Source organism: Antedon bifida, chromosome 4 (genome assembly GCF_963402885.1).
Source record: "Antedon bifida chromosome 4, ecAntBifi1.1, whole genome shotgun sequence".
Taxonomy (NCBI): Eukaryota; Metazoa; Echinodermata; class Crinoidea; order Comatulida; family Antedonidae; genus Antedon; species Antedon bifida.
In genome coordinates this window covers 21612359-21626868 of record NC_136229.1, presented here as the reverse complement: position 1 = coordinate 21626868, position 14510 = coordinate 21612359, and the positions used below count along the sequence as shown (strand labels likewise).

At 37.3% G+C, this 14510-nt stretch overlaps 2 protein-coding genes across 2 annotated transcripts; both read left to right on the top strand.

The window, feature by feature from the left end:
• The first annotated feature begins 3095 nt into the window (after positions 1 to 3095).
• Positions 3096 to 7024, top strand: LOC144839256 (N(6)-adenosine-methyltransferase catalytic subunit METTL3-like). Its single transcript, XM_078694571.1, has 5 exons — positions 3096 to 3264; positions 4930 to 5054; positions 5276 to 5454; positions 6444 to 6761; positions 6893 to 7024. The coding sequence occupies exons 1-4, from the start codon at positions 3096 to 3098 to the stop codon at positions 6553 to 6555; spliced, it is 585 nt and encodes a 194-aa protein (XP_078550697.1). The 3' UTR covers positions 6556 to 6761; positions 6893 to 7024.
• A 3579-nt stretch (positions 7025 to 10603) lies between these two features.
• Positions 10604 to 14510, top strand: LOC144839254 (N(6)-adenosine-methyltransferase catalytic subunit METTL3-like). The gene is made up of 4 exons (XM_078694570.1): positions 10604 to 10772; positions 12806 to 12930; positions 13152 to 13330; positions 14320 to 14510. The coding sequence occupies exons 1-4, from the start codon at positions 10604 to 10606 to the stop codon at positions 14429 to 14431; spliced, it is 585 nt and encodes a 194-aa protein (XP_078550696.1). The 3' UTR covers positions 14432 to 14510.

Below are 14510 nucleotides of genomic sequence, written 5' to 3'. Positions count from 1 at the left end.
CATTATTACATCCATGTAAGGTTTTAAAAAAAACTTGTCAAAATAAGAGAAATAATTAGATTGATTGTAATAAGTACCTGAAAGTGCATCATAAAATATCTCATCCTCATCGTCGCTCCAATCCAATCCATTGTTGTCCTGCATAAAGTTCTGGGTCATATTTTTCACAGATGCACCTCTTGTTTTGGTGTTGCCAAGGAGTTTCGCCCAGCCGATTATTTTGGGTGGCTTTTTCAACTTGTCCTCTTTTACAATATTCTCATCACCTTGGATTAAATGCACCATCTTTTTTACACTTTTCTTCGCTGGTTTTGGTGCAACTTGTGGCTTAATATGATGAAACTTGTCCTCTTTTACAATATTGTCATCACCTTGGATTGAATGCGCCATCTTTTTTACATTTTTCTTTGCTGGTATTGGTGCAACTGGTGGCTTAATCTGGTGAAACTTGTCCTGGTTTACAATATTGACATCACCTTGGATTGAATGCGCCATCTTTTTTACATTTTTCTTTGCTGGTATTGGTGCAACTGGTGGCTTAATCTGGTGAAACTTGTCCTCTTTTACAATATTGTCATCACCTTGGATTGAATGCTTCATCTTTTTTACACTTTTTTTCGCTGGTTTTGGTGCAACTGGTGGCTTAATCTGATGAAACTTGTCCTCTTTTACAATATTGCCATCACCTTGGATTGAATGCGCCGTCTTTTTTACACTTTTCTTTGATGGTTTTGGTGCAACTGGTGGCTTAATCTGATGCAACTTGTCCCCTTTTACAATATTGCCATCATGGATTGAATAAGCCATCATTCTTACACTTTTCTTCGCTGGTTTTGGTGCAACTGGTGGCTTAATCTGATGCAACTTGTCCTCTTTTACAATATTGCCATCATGGATTGAATAAGCCATCATTTTTACACTTTTCTTTGCTGGTTTTGGTGCAACTGGTGGCTTTATCCTGTGCTGAGGACGTTCGACCTTTGGCTTGACTGCCAAATCATTGATGCTGGTCTTTGTAACATCGTCTCCTTGTGCCTTTGTCTTCCCACTGAAACTCGATATTGGTTTTAGTCCTTGGATGACAGGCCCGAACGTTTCGTTGACAATTATGTCTGCAAATATTTAAAAAGGATAAGTACACTGTAAAGCTACCTAGGCAATTTATCTTCTGGCCATACACAATTAATATAGGTCTATCATAAATGATGGGTGAATATTTTCACAGTGAAGAAATTTATCGTGTCCAAAAAACAAAAAAAATGTCATTCATTTCAACTATTATTTCTATTTATATAAAAAGTTTCTAAATGATTTCTCCACTCACCACGGTTCGTTGGAACCTTTTCCATTGTTTGTACGCAATAACTTAATTAAATTGATAATAATTACGAAGATAATTCGGAATTTATCGCTCAGTTTTTCATACACAGTTGATATATCAAGCTGTAGATGATTTGTGTTGTTAAGTTGCTATAGCTAGCTGTTGTGATGGATACCTAGCGCGCAATTATGCTACCATGCGACGCGATGAACGCGTTGCGCGGTAAGTTAAGTTAATTAAGAGCAACCTTTCCACACTGTGTGATACGAAAATCTCATGAAAGATAATAGGCCCTATGTCATATTGGGTGGATTTCAAGGTAAGTAATGGTCTACTTTTAAAACTTCGTTAATCGTTATCTATTGTAATTGTTTACTTACCCTATTTAGAATACGGTAATGGAGTATTGTAGCAGTCGAATGATGTCCAACCAAAGCTGGAAGGAAGTATCCTATATAAGCTGGAAGTATCCTAGGCTCGAATTAAATAAACTATATGTAGAAACCACACAATATCCACACGAAGCGCGTAGTACGTGCGCAGTGTAAGGTTAGGCTAGTTCAGGACAATAAATATAGGCTAGGCTCTAGGCCTAGTAGGCTATACAACAACGGTACAATAATTGAAACACGATAACATACAGTAACACGTAGTAAAATATGTAAAGTTAAAACGCTAAATATCAAAATTATCAACTAATCAACTAATTATTATCGTTAAACTCGTAAAAACTCGCTGATATTTTGCTCATAAAATGTCGATGTCTTCTCGTTGAAAACTTGACGCCGAGAGAGAGATCGCTCGTTGCGCGTTCGCTATATTTACAACAACAGCAATTTGCATAACTTCTACGCGTTGAGCGCATACACGCAAATAATATGTGTGTGAAGTTCCAACAATTGTATCTATTGTATTGGCCTAAAAATAGAAATCATACCGTTAATTACTCCTTTTATTTAAAAAGTTCCCGCCCTCTTTCGAGCGATCTTGACAGCACGTGCATCCTCTCTCTGCAAGCCTCCTGTTTCTGAGTTCTGATGCCATTCTGGTGTTGATATCATGAAACAATTACAGGTTCGAGAGGATGAGGTGAAATCAGTAATTACTTCTCTGGCTGTTTCTAAATCCCCTGGACCTGATGGCATTTCTGCTCGAATGCTTAAACTTTCTTCTTTTTCTGTTATTCCTGTTTTAACCAAAATTTTAACATATCTTTGACTCTGAGTGAAGTTCTGATTGGAAACATGCACATATTATCCGTATCCATAACTCTGGGTGAAGTTCCTTCTGATTGGAAACATGCACATATTATCCCTATCCATAACTCCGCTAACAGATATCCTCAACTATAGACCCATATCCCTTACATCCGTTGTAGGTAAAGTGCTTGAGCGACTTATTGCGAAACATTTGCTAGCTCATACTGATAAACATGGTATCATACCCTAATCCCAACACGGTTTCTCTCACAAGAAATCCTGCATTACCCAACTTGTCACTATTTTTCATAATTGGGCGGAATGCTTGGATAGACGCAATCCACCCCGTATCGATGCAATTTTCCTTGACTGGTCAAAGGCATTTGACAGAGTTAGCCACCCTATCCATGGATAAATTGCACAAGTATGGCTTTTGTGGGAACTTACTGAATTGGTTGCATTCTTTCCTGTCGAATCGTGAACAAGCTGTTTCTTACAAAGGCACTCTTTCCTCTTCGGTTCACGTTACATCTGGAGTGCCTCAGGGCTCGGTGCTTGGCCCTATTCTTTTTAATATGTATATTGCAGATCTTTCTACCTTGATCTCATCTCACATGCCACAATATGCTGACGACACTGTTCTCTATAGAGTAATCAAATCCCCAGTTGATTGTGACTTTTTACAGGCTGACCTCAACTCTATCATTAAATGGGGTGAAACAAATCGTATGTCCCTCAATCCTGGTAAATGTAAAGTCATGGAAATAACCCGCTCAAAAAACCACAACTCTTTGCAATATTTCATCCTTAATAATCAAATCGAAACAGTGTCCCACTATAAATACCTTGGAGTTACTTTAACCAGTGGCGGATCCAGGGGGGGGGGGCGTAACCTCCGCACGCCCCTCCCCCTCCCTATAAATCTGGAGAGAAAAAAAATTTATCCTACCATAAGGGAAAAAAAGGGGAAAAAAGCGTAAAAAAGAGTAAAGTACTTTCACTTTTGGTTAAAACACATTCAGCACCGTGCTAATTTACTTTTTATTAGAGGTCTCCATTGCCGTTGCTGTCTGTAAATTTCTAAGAGTTGCGAAATGAATAGCCTATTTTCACCTGAAACGCATTTTGGTCCCTGGATGTAACATGATATTGACGCGTGTATCGTACCCATACTCGGGGCACGAACGATTCGTACAAAGGACACCGCCATACAACCGCGTAGGCCTACCCATTGTTTATATCGCTGGCAGTCAGCAAGCATAAATAAAAGTGTATATACGTCAAAATTGGCACGGCGTGGTTACCTACAGATCATCATTATAGAGGATAATAATGTTAATAATAATATAGTACACTAACTGTGGTAACTGTGTACTGTGGTAGTATACATTAGCAACCGATTTTTTTTCCTAGGCCACCCACTGTATCAATACCTATTATATTTATATATTTGATTTCTTCAACAAATTGATGTAAATAAATATTGATCTATAATAAGCATTAAATTTGCGCTTTTTTCGGGGCTTCCCCTAGATGTACGTTCGAATTGAACTTGAACGCAACGCAATCAAAACTAAATACTGAGTGAATGAAATCGGCAACAAAATGTTATATCGTCCTGTAATTAATCACGTGTGTTTATTGGAGGGAAGAGTATGATCGTTTTGCTCATTGGTGGCATGCTACACATGAGTGTGTTTTCCTGCAAATTAAAGGTGCCATTTATCATCAATTTTATGTGCGAGAGTACCATTTTTTCCGGCCATCTGGGGCGTCATTTAATAACATGTTCTGTCGACGGCCCTGGACAGGCACCTTTTTCCGCCATGTACGTGCAAACGCTGACTTGCGCGAAACGCCCTGTTGTGACGATTTTACTCAAAATAAGCCTATTGGGAAAATGTCACTCTTTAATAGGCTATTACCTCAGTTTTCATATTTAAAATATCAATTTTTATACATTTATTTAACGTGAGAGTGCCATTTCCGACCATCTAGAGGTGTTAAATTTTCAAAATCGTCTCTCAACTCAGCCCCAACCATGGTGGGGCTGCGTTGGTGCGGACTCTCTAAAGTTGCGCCCCCCCCCCCCCCCCCCTTTTCACACAATCCTGGATCCGCTCCTGGTATAAGAAGTCTATATTACATAAATTTTCGCTTGCTAAGATAACATCCAGTGTACTCATTTTGTGTTTTTTTCCCTAGAAGCAACACACTGACTACATATTGGGACTACAAGCAAGCATGTGTAAAATATCAAGATTCTTGGAACAGGTTCTTGGAACACTTTCCCACCTGGATAAGGACACCTATTGAGTATTCTCAGTTCTCATAGGAATGCGATATTATTATATTTATTGCCTATTTGTACAGAGTTTATTTTTTATTGATGGGTGACCATACATTTACATTTGAATTTAACCAGATATAAACAAGTTGATGAAATCAGCTGGGTAAAGACCAACCAGCTTCAGAGGTTAATCCGAATAGGAAGGACAGGTCATTGGTTGAATCATGGGAAAGAACATTGTTTGGTAAATCAAGCTGTATTTATTTTGTAAATGTGTATTTATTGTGAATTCAGTTCTTTCCGTTTGATTTCCTTATTTAGACTTAGTTTGAATCGTCTAGCTTATTGAGAAATCATAATCAAGTTATGACACTCATAAAGACAATTTGTTGGCTTTACTCTACAGAAAATCATTGTGTTTTATTTTTATGGAAACTATTTTATCTGTTATATTTATTCATGTAGGTTGGGGTCAAGGGTGACCCTGCAGGGTATAATAGGGGCCTTGATTGTGATGTCATTGTAGCCGAAGTGAGAGAGACAAGTCACAAACCAGATGAAATATATGGATTGATTGAGCGACTTTCACCAGGAAAACGCAAGATTGAGTTGTTTGGGAGGATGCATAATGTACAGCCAAATTGGTATGTTGTTTCACTATACAGATTGTCCCCTTAATATGAGTGCCGCCTTAATAATGGTCTGTCCCTCTGAATAGGTGTTGACTGTTGTCAACACCAATATGTTTCCTGTCGTTCGTTTCATGGAAAAGTAATCCCTAGGGGTGTCCCAAAGAAGGAGTTTTATTGCTTCAATGGAATTTTAACATCTAGTAATACTGTTTTTTTAAACATTGATTGACTGTTAGGTGCCTTGCTAACAAGGTGGGATGAGAAGGCAAATGAGATCATCTTATTGTAGTGGATTGGTGGTAGGAATAGAGTTCCTAGGAACCTGTAGCCCTACATATATCACACTATCTAAAGGAAATATCCTAAAATAAAAAATAAGAAATTCCTATCTAACTGAATATCCCTTAAGTGAAATCCATATATTTATTGACTTAAGTGAAATATCTTGGTTAAGTGTATTTCAATTATTGCATCATAAATTATGCAAATCATGATTCGTTGGATTATGTCAGTATGGCTTAATTTGATAATTCAAATTTTGCTGAATTTTGTTTTTAATAATGAACTAATTTGCTAAAACATCCAATTTTAATAAACTTTTTTAAAGAGAAATTAATGTATTTCTTAAGTTCTTTTAGATTTATGATTATTCATTTTCTGTTTCAACGTCATCATCTATTTTTCTAGTGGATATTGAATAAATATAATAATGTATGTATTATGTTTATTTCATCATCACCATATAACATAACCTCATCAGCATTACCTGGTAAAATTCGTAGTCCCATATGTGAATGAACATTGAACACAAAGGCAAATAATAAACGCAAAGGAAATATTTTGAAAATCTTTGAAATCTTATATTTAAGCATTTGATATAATATGAGACATAATAATATTTATCATTCTGGTTAAAAAATATAATATATAGTTATAAAATCCAATGGTTTTGCAGTAATATTGATAATTAGTTGATTCTGTATAATATTGCACTTGATTAGTGTTTGTAGCATAACAATGCAGAGAGGAACCTGTGGCGTGAAGTATTGTGAACAGGATCAATGGTGTCAACTTCTTCATCATTCGCTGCAAGATCACTGTCATCATTGCTGACGTCATTGGCACTGGCATCATTGGCACTGGCATCTGTGCTGTCGATATCTTCACCGGTAGTATCCTGGATTTCCTCTGTCAGTGTTCTGTGGCAACAGATATTACGGATGCCTCGTCGAAGTCTGCGGAAAAGCCGCCTGAAAATTCCTGCTCGTGGTACATCTGTAGAATTCTGGTTAGCAGGGACATCACCAGCCAAATTGGCTGTAAGGAATAAATGCAATGTTTGTTTTTAATAATATAGTACTACAGTATTTGTATTACTAATTAAAAAAACATAATAAAATGCATGTTTATTTTTATGTAATAAAATAAATCACCTTCGCTTGGCTTGCAGGTTGAAACATCGTTTTTGAAAGTCTTACTATCCTTTTCATCTGCCTTGTCCATGGCGATGACATAACTGCTGTGGCGAATAATTTGAGCGACATACTGTCTGACTGCATTGACGTCAATCTCAACATCAGGGATGGGGTCATCAATTTCAACATCAAGGATGGTGTTGTAAATCTTGCCATCGGTGAGAGTGTCATCAATCTTGGGATCAGAGGCAGTTTTTTCAATCTTGCCATTGGACAATGTGTCGTCAATATTAATGTCAGAGATGGTGTTGTCAATCAAGGAGTTGGTTACATCGACAGTCTTCATGCTGGTTGAGATAATGCCGGAGATGTACTCATCCACGGCATTTTTGTCAATTTCTCCAATGTAATCCTTCACTTTTGTAGTGACTGCGACGGCATCTGGGGTACTATCGTCAAGGAACATGTTATTGTCGAAGACTTCAATGGCTGCAGCTGCTGCCTTGGTGGTGACATCCAGGTCACTGACCTTTCTTATGCTTTCTACATCTTGCACATGATTCTTAATATCTTCAGAACCACTGATGTATTGAGGTTCATCAAAAATGTCATTCAAGTCTGTAAAATGCAAACATTGTGTGACATTTTGTACATTATTACATCCATGTAAGGTTTTAAAAAAAACTTGTCAAAATAAGAGAAATAATTAGATTGATTGTAATAAGTACCTGAAAGTGCATCATAAAATATCTCATCCTCATCGTCGCTCCAATCCAATCCATTGTTGTCCTGCATAAAGTTCTGGGTCATATTTTTCACAGATGCACCTCTTGTTTTGGTGTTGCCAAGGAGTTTCGCCCAGCCGATTATTTTGGGTGGCTTTTTCAACTTGTCCTCTTTTACAATATTCTCATCACCTTGGATTAAATGCACCATCTTTTTTACACTTTTCTTCGCTGGTTTTGGTGCAACTTGTGGCTTAATATGATGAAACTTGTCCTCTTTTACAATATTGTCATCACCTTGGATTGAATGCGCCATCTTTTTTACATTTTTCTTTGCTGGTATTGGTGCAACTGGTGGCTTAATCTGGTGAAACTTGTCCTGGTTTACAATATTGTCATCACCTTGGATTGAATGCGCCATCTTTTTTACATTTTTCTTTGCTGGTATTGGTGCAACTGGTGGCTTAATCTGGTGAAACTTGTCCTGGTTTACAATATTGTCATCACCTTGGATTGAATGCTTCATCTTTTTTACACTTTTTTTCGCTGGTTTTGGTGCAACTGGTGGCTTAATCTGATGAAACTTGTCCTCTTTTACAATATTGCCATCACCTTGGATTGAATGCGCCGTCTTTTTTACACTTTTCTTTGATGGTTTTGGTGCAACTGGTGGCTTAATCTGATGCAACTTGTCCCCTTTTACAATATTGCCATCATGGATTGAATAAGCCATCATTCTTACACTTTTCTTCGCTGGTTTTGGTGCAACTGGTGGCTTAATCCGATGCAACTTGTCCTCTTTTACAATATTGCCATCATGGATTGAATAAGCCATCATTTTTACACTTTTCTTTGCTGGTTTTGGTGCAACTGGTGGCTTTATCCTGTGCTGAGGACGTTCGACCTTTGGCTTGACTGCCAAATCATTGATGCTGGTCTTTGTAACATCGTCTCCTTGTGCCTTTGTCTTCCCACTGAAACTCGATATTGGTTTTAGTCCTTGGATGACAGGCCCGAACGTTTCGTTGACAATTATGTCTGCAAATATTTAAAAAGGATAAGTACACTGTAAAGCTACCTAGGCAATTTATCTTCTGGCCATACACAATTAATATAGGTCTATCATAAATGATGGGTGAATATTTTCACAGTGAAGAAATTTATCGTGTCCAAAAAAACAAAAAAAATGTCATTCATTTCAACTATTATTTCTATTTATATAAAAAGTTTCTAAATGATTTCTCCACTCACCACGGTTCGTTGGAACCTTTTTCATTGTTTGTACGCAATAACTTAATTAAATTGATAATAATTACGAAGATAATTCGGAATTTATCGCTCAGTATTTCATACACAGTTGATATATCAAGCTGTAGATGATTTGTGTTGTTAAGTTGCTATAACTAGCTGTTGTGATGGATACCTAGCGCGCAATTATGCTACCATGCGACGCGATGAACGCGTTGCGCGGTAAGTTAAGTTAATTAAGAGCAACCTTTCCACACTGTGTGATACGAAAATCTCATGAAAGATAATAGGCCCTATGTCATATTGGGTGGATTTCAAGGTAAGTAATGGTCTACTTTTAAAACTTCGTTAATCGTTATCTATTATCATAGATATTGTAATTGTTTACTTACCCTATTTAGAATACGGTAATGGAGTATTGTAGCAGTCGAATGATGTCCAACCAAAGCTGGAAGGAAGTATCCTATAAGCTGGAAGTATCCTAGGCTCGAATTAAATAAACTATACGGAGTGTAGAAACCACACAATATCCACACGAAGCGCGTAGTACGTGCGCAGTGTAAGGTTAGGCTAGTTCAGGACAATAAATATAGGCTAGGCCTAGGCCTCTAGGCTCTAGTAGGCTATACAACAACGGTACAATAATTGAAACACGATAACATACAGTAACACGTAGTAAAATATGTAAAGTTAAAACGCTAAATATCAAAATTATCAACTAATTATTATCGTTAAACTCGTAAAAACTCGCTGATATTTTGCTCATAAAATGTCGATGTCTTCTCGTTGAAAACTTGACGCCGAGAGAGAGATCGCTCGTTGCGCGTTCGCTATATTTACAACAACAGCAATTTGCATAACTTCTACGCGTTGAGCGCACACACGCAAATATGTGTGTGAAGTTCCTACTATTGGCCTAAAAATAGAAATCATACCGTTAATTACTCCTTTTATTTAAAAAGTTCCCGCCCTCTTTCGAGCGATCTTGACAGCACGTGCATCCTCTCTCTGCATGCCTCCTGTTTCTGAGTTCTGATGCCATTCTGGTGTTGATATCATGAAACAATTACAGGTTCGAGAGGATGAGGTGAAATCAGTAATTACTTCTCTGGCTGTTTCTAAATCCCCTGGACCTGATGGCATTTCTGCTCGAATGCTTAAACTTTCTTCCTTTTCTGTTATTCCTGTTTTAACCAAAATTTTAACATATCTTTGACTCTGGGTGAAGTTCTGATTGGAAACATGCACATATTATCCCTATCCATAACTCTGGGTGAAGTTCCTTCTGATTGGAAACATGCACATTATTATCCCTATCCATAACTCTGGCCCGCTAACAGATATCCTCAACTATAGACTCATATCCCTTACATCCGTTGTAGGTAAAGTGCTTGAGCGACTTATTGCGAAACATTTGCTAGCTCATACTGATAAACATGGTATCATACCCTAATCCCAACACGGTTTCTCTCACAAGAAATCCTGCATTACCCAACTTGTCACTATTTTTCATAATTGGGCGGAATGTTTGGATAGAAGCAACCCGTATCGATGCAATTTTCCTTGACTGGTCAAAGGCATTTGACAGAGTTAGCCACCCTATCCATGGATAAATTGCACAAGTATGGCTTTTGTGGGAACTTACTGAATTGGTTGCATTCTTTCCTGTCGAATCGTGAACAAGCTGTTTCTTACAAAGGCACTCTTTCCTCTTCGGTTCACGTTACATCTGGAGTGCCTCAGGGCTCAGTGCTTGGCCCTATTCTTTTTAATATGTATATTGCAGATCTTTCTACCTTGATCTCATCTCACATGCCACAATATGCTGACGACACTGTTCTCTATAGAGTAATCAAATCCCCAGTTGATTGTGACTTTTTACAGGCTGACCTCAACTCTATCCTTAAATGGGGTGAAACAAATCGTATGTCCCTCAATCCTGGTAAATGTAAAGTCATGGAAATAACTCGCTCAAAAAACAACTCTTTGCAATATTTCATCCTTAATAATCAAATCGAAACAGTGTCCCACTATAAATACCTTGGAGTTACTTTAACCAGTGGCGGATCCAGGGGGGGGGGGGCCCCCTCCCTCCCCCTATAAATCTGCATTAAAAAAGCATTAAATTTGCGGGGCTTCCCCTAGATGTACGTTCGAATTGAACTTGAACGCAACGCAATCAAAACTAAATACTGAGTGAATGAAATCGGCAACAAAATGTTATATCGTCCTGTAATTAATCACGTGTGTTTATTGGAGGGAAGAGTATGATCGTTTTGCTCATTGGTGGCATGCTACACATGAGTGTGTTTTCCTGCAAATTAAAGGTGCCATTTATCATCAATTTTATAATAACTCGCTCAAAAAACAACTCTTTGCAATATTTCATCCTTAATAATCAAATCGAAACAGTGTCCCACTATAAATACCTTGGAGTTACTTTAACCAGTGGCGGATCCAGGGGGGGGGGGGGCCCTCCCTCCCCCTATAAATCTGGAGAGAAAAACATTTATCCTACCATAAGGGAAAAAAAAGGGGAAAAAAGCGTAAAAAAGAGTAAAGTACTTTCACTTTTGGTTAAAACACATTCAGCACCGTGCTAATTTACTTTTTATTAGAGGTCTCCATTGCCGTTGCTGTCTGTAAATTTCTAAGAGTTGCGAAATGAATAGCCTATTTTCACCTGAAACGCATTTTGGTCCCTGGATGTAACATGATATTGACGCGTGTATCGTACCCATACTCGGGGCACGAACGATTCGTACAAAGGACACCGCCATACAACCGCGTAGGCCTACCCATTGTTTATATCGCTGGCAGTCAGCAAGCATAAATAAAAGTGTATATACGTCAAAATTGGCACGGCGTGGTTACCTACAGATCATCATTATAGAGGATAATAATGTTAATAATAATATAGTACACTAACTGTGGTAACTGTGTACTGTGGTAGTATACATTAGCAACCGATTTTTTTTCCTAGGCCACCCACTGTATCAATACCTATTATATTTATATATTTGATTTCTTCAACAAATTGATGTAAATAAATATTGATCTATAATAAGCATTAAATTTGCGCTTTTTTCGGGGCTTCCCCTAGATGTACGTTCGAATTGAACTTGAACGCAACGCAATCAAAACTAAATACTGAGTGAATGAAATCGGCAACAAAATGTTATATCGTCCTGTAATTAATCACGTGTGTTTATTGGAGGGAAGAGTATGATCGTTTTGCTCATTGGTGGCATGCTACACATGAGTGTGTTTTCCTGCAAATTAAAGGTGCCATTTATCATCAATTTTATGTGCGAGAGTACCATTTTTTCCGGCCATCTGGGGCGTCATTTAATAACATGTTCTGTCGACGGCCCTGGACAGGCACCTTTTTCCGCCATGTACGTGCAAACGCTGACTTGCGCGAAACGCCCTGTTGTGACGATTTTACTCAAAATAAGCCTATTGGGAAAATGTCACTCTTTAATAGGCTATTACCTCAGTTTTCATATTTAAAATATCAATTTTTATACATTTATTTAACGTGAGAGTGCCATTTCCGACCATCTAGAGGTGTTAAATTTTCAAAATCGTCTCTCAACTCAGCCCCAACCATGGTGGGGCTGCGTTGGTGCGGACTCTCTAAAGTTGCGCCCCCCCCCCCCCCTTTTCACACAATCCTGGATCCGCTCCTGGTATAAGAAGTCTATATTACATAAATTTTCGCTTGCTAAGATAACATCCAGTGTACTCATTTTGTGTTTTTTTCCCTAGAAGCAACACACTGACTACATATTGGGACTACAAGCAAGCATGTGTAAAATATCAAGATTCTTGGAACAGGTTCTTGGAACACTTTCCCACCTGGATAAGGACACCTATTGAGTATTCTCAGTTCTCATAGGAATGCGATATTATTATATTTATTGCCTATTTGTACAGAGTTTATTTTTTATTGATGGGTGACCATACATTTACATTTGAATTTAACCAGATATAAACAAGTTGATGAAATCAGCTGGGTAAAGACCAACCAGCTTCAGAGGTTAATCCGAATAGGAAGGACAGGTCATTGGTTGAATCATGGGAAAGAACATTGTTTGGTAAATCAAGCTGTATTTATTTTGTAAATGTGTATTTATTGTGAATTCAGTTCTTTCCGTTTGATTTCCTTATTTAGACTTAGTTTGAATCGTCTAGCTTATTGAGAAATCATAATCAAGTTATGACACTCATAAAGACAATTTGTTGGCTTTACTCTACAGAAAATCATTGTGTTTTATTTTTATGGAAACTATTTTATCTGTTATATTTATTCATGTAGGTTGGGGTCAAGGGTGACCCTGCAGGGTATAATAGGGGCCTTGATTGTGATGTCATTGTAGCCGAAGTGAGAGAGACAAGTCACAAACCAGATGAAATATATGGATTGATTGAGCGACTTTCACCAGGAAAACGCAAGATTGAGTTGTTTGGGAGGATGCATAATGTACAGCCAAATTGGTATGTTGTTTCACTATACAGATTGTCCCCTTAATATGAGTGCCGCCTTAATAATGGTCTGTCCCTCTGAATAGGTGTTGACTGTTGTCAACACCAATATGTTTCCTGTCGTTCGTTTCATGGAAAAGTAATCCCTAGGGGTGTCCCAAAGAAGGAGTTTTATTGCTTCAATGGAATTTTAACATCTAGTAATACTGTTTTTTTAAACATTGATTGACTGTTAGGTGCCTTGCTAACAAGGTGGGATGAGAAGGCAAATGAGATCATCTTATTGTAGTGGATTGGTGGTAGGAATAGAGTTCCTAGGAACCTGTAGCCCTACATATATCACACTATCTAAAGGAAATATCCTAAAATAAAAAATAAGAAATTCCTATCTAACTGAATATCCCTTAAGTGAAATCCATATATTTATTGACTTAAGTGAAATATCTTGGTTAAGTGTATTTCAATTATTGCATCATAAATTATGCAAATCATGATTCGTTGGATTATGTCAGTATGGCTTAATTTGATAATTCAAATTTTGCTGAATTTTGTTTTTAATAATGAACTAATTTGCTAAAACATCCAATTTTAATAAACTTTTTTAAAGAGAAATTAATGTATTTCTTAAGTTCTTTTAGATTTATGATTATTCATTTTCTGTTTCAACGTCATCATCTATTTTTCTAGTGGATATTGAATAAATATAATAATGTATGTATTATGTTTATTTCATCATCACCATATAACATAACCTCATCAGCATTACCTGGTAAAATTCGTAGTCCCATATGTGAATGAACATTGAACACAAAGGCAAATAATAAACGCAAAGGCAATATTTTGAAAATCTTTGAAATCTTATATTTAAGCATTTGATATAATATGAGACATAATAATATTTATCATTCTGGTTAAAAAATATAATATATAGTTATAAAATCCAATGGTTTTGCAGTAATATTGATAATTAGTTGATTCTGTATAATATTGCACTTGATTAGTGTTTGTAGCATAACAATGCAGAGAGGAACCTGTGGCGTGAAGTATTGTGAACAGGATCAATGGTGTCAACTTCTTTATCATTCGCTGCAAGATCACTGTCATCATTGCTGACGTCATTGGCACTGGCATCATTGGCACTGGCATCTGTGCTGTCGATATCTTCACCGGTAGTATCCTGGATTTCCTCTGT

Excerpts from the sequence above, each read along its gene's own strand:
- LOC144839256 (XM_078694571.1), top strand. The coding sequence starts at position 3,096 with ATGTATATTGCAGATCTTTCTACCTTGATCTCATCTCACATGCCACAA. Across the intron at positions 3,265-4,929 it reads TCGTATGTCCCTCAATCCTG|ATTTGAATTTAACCAGATAT; the intron begins GTAAATGTAAAG and ends CCATACATTTAC. Across the intron at positions 5,455-6,443 it reads CATAATGTACAGCCAAATTG|TGTTTGTAGCATAACAATGC; the intron begins GTATGTTGTTTC and ends GCACTTGATTAG.
- LOC144839254 (XM_078694570.1), top strand. The coding sequence starts at position 10,604 with ATGTATATTGCAGATCTTTCTACCTTGATCTCATCTCACATGCCACAA. Across the intron at positions 12,931-13,151 it reads ATGGGAAAGAACATTGTTTG|GTTGGGGTCAAGGGTGACCC; the intron begins GTAAATCAAGCT and ends TTATTCATGTAG. Across the intron at positions 13,331-14,319 it reads CATAATGTACAGCCAAATTG|TGTTTGTAGCATAACAATGC; the intron begins GTATGTTGTTTC and ends GCACTTGATTAG.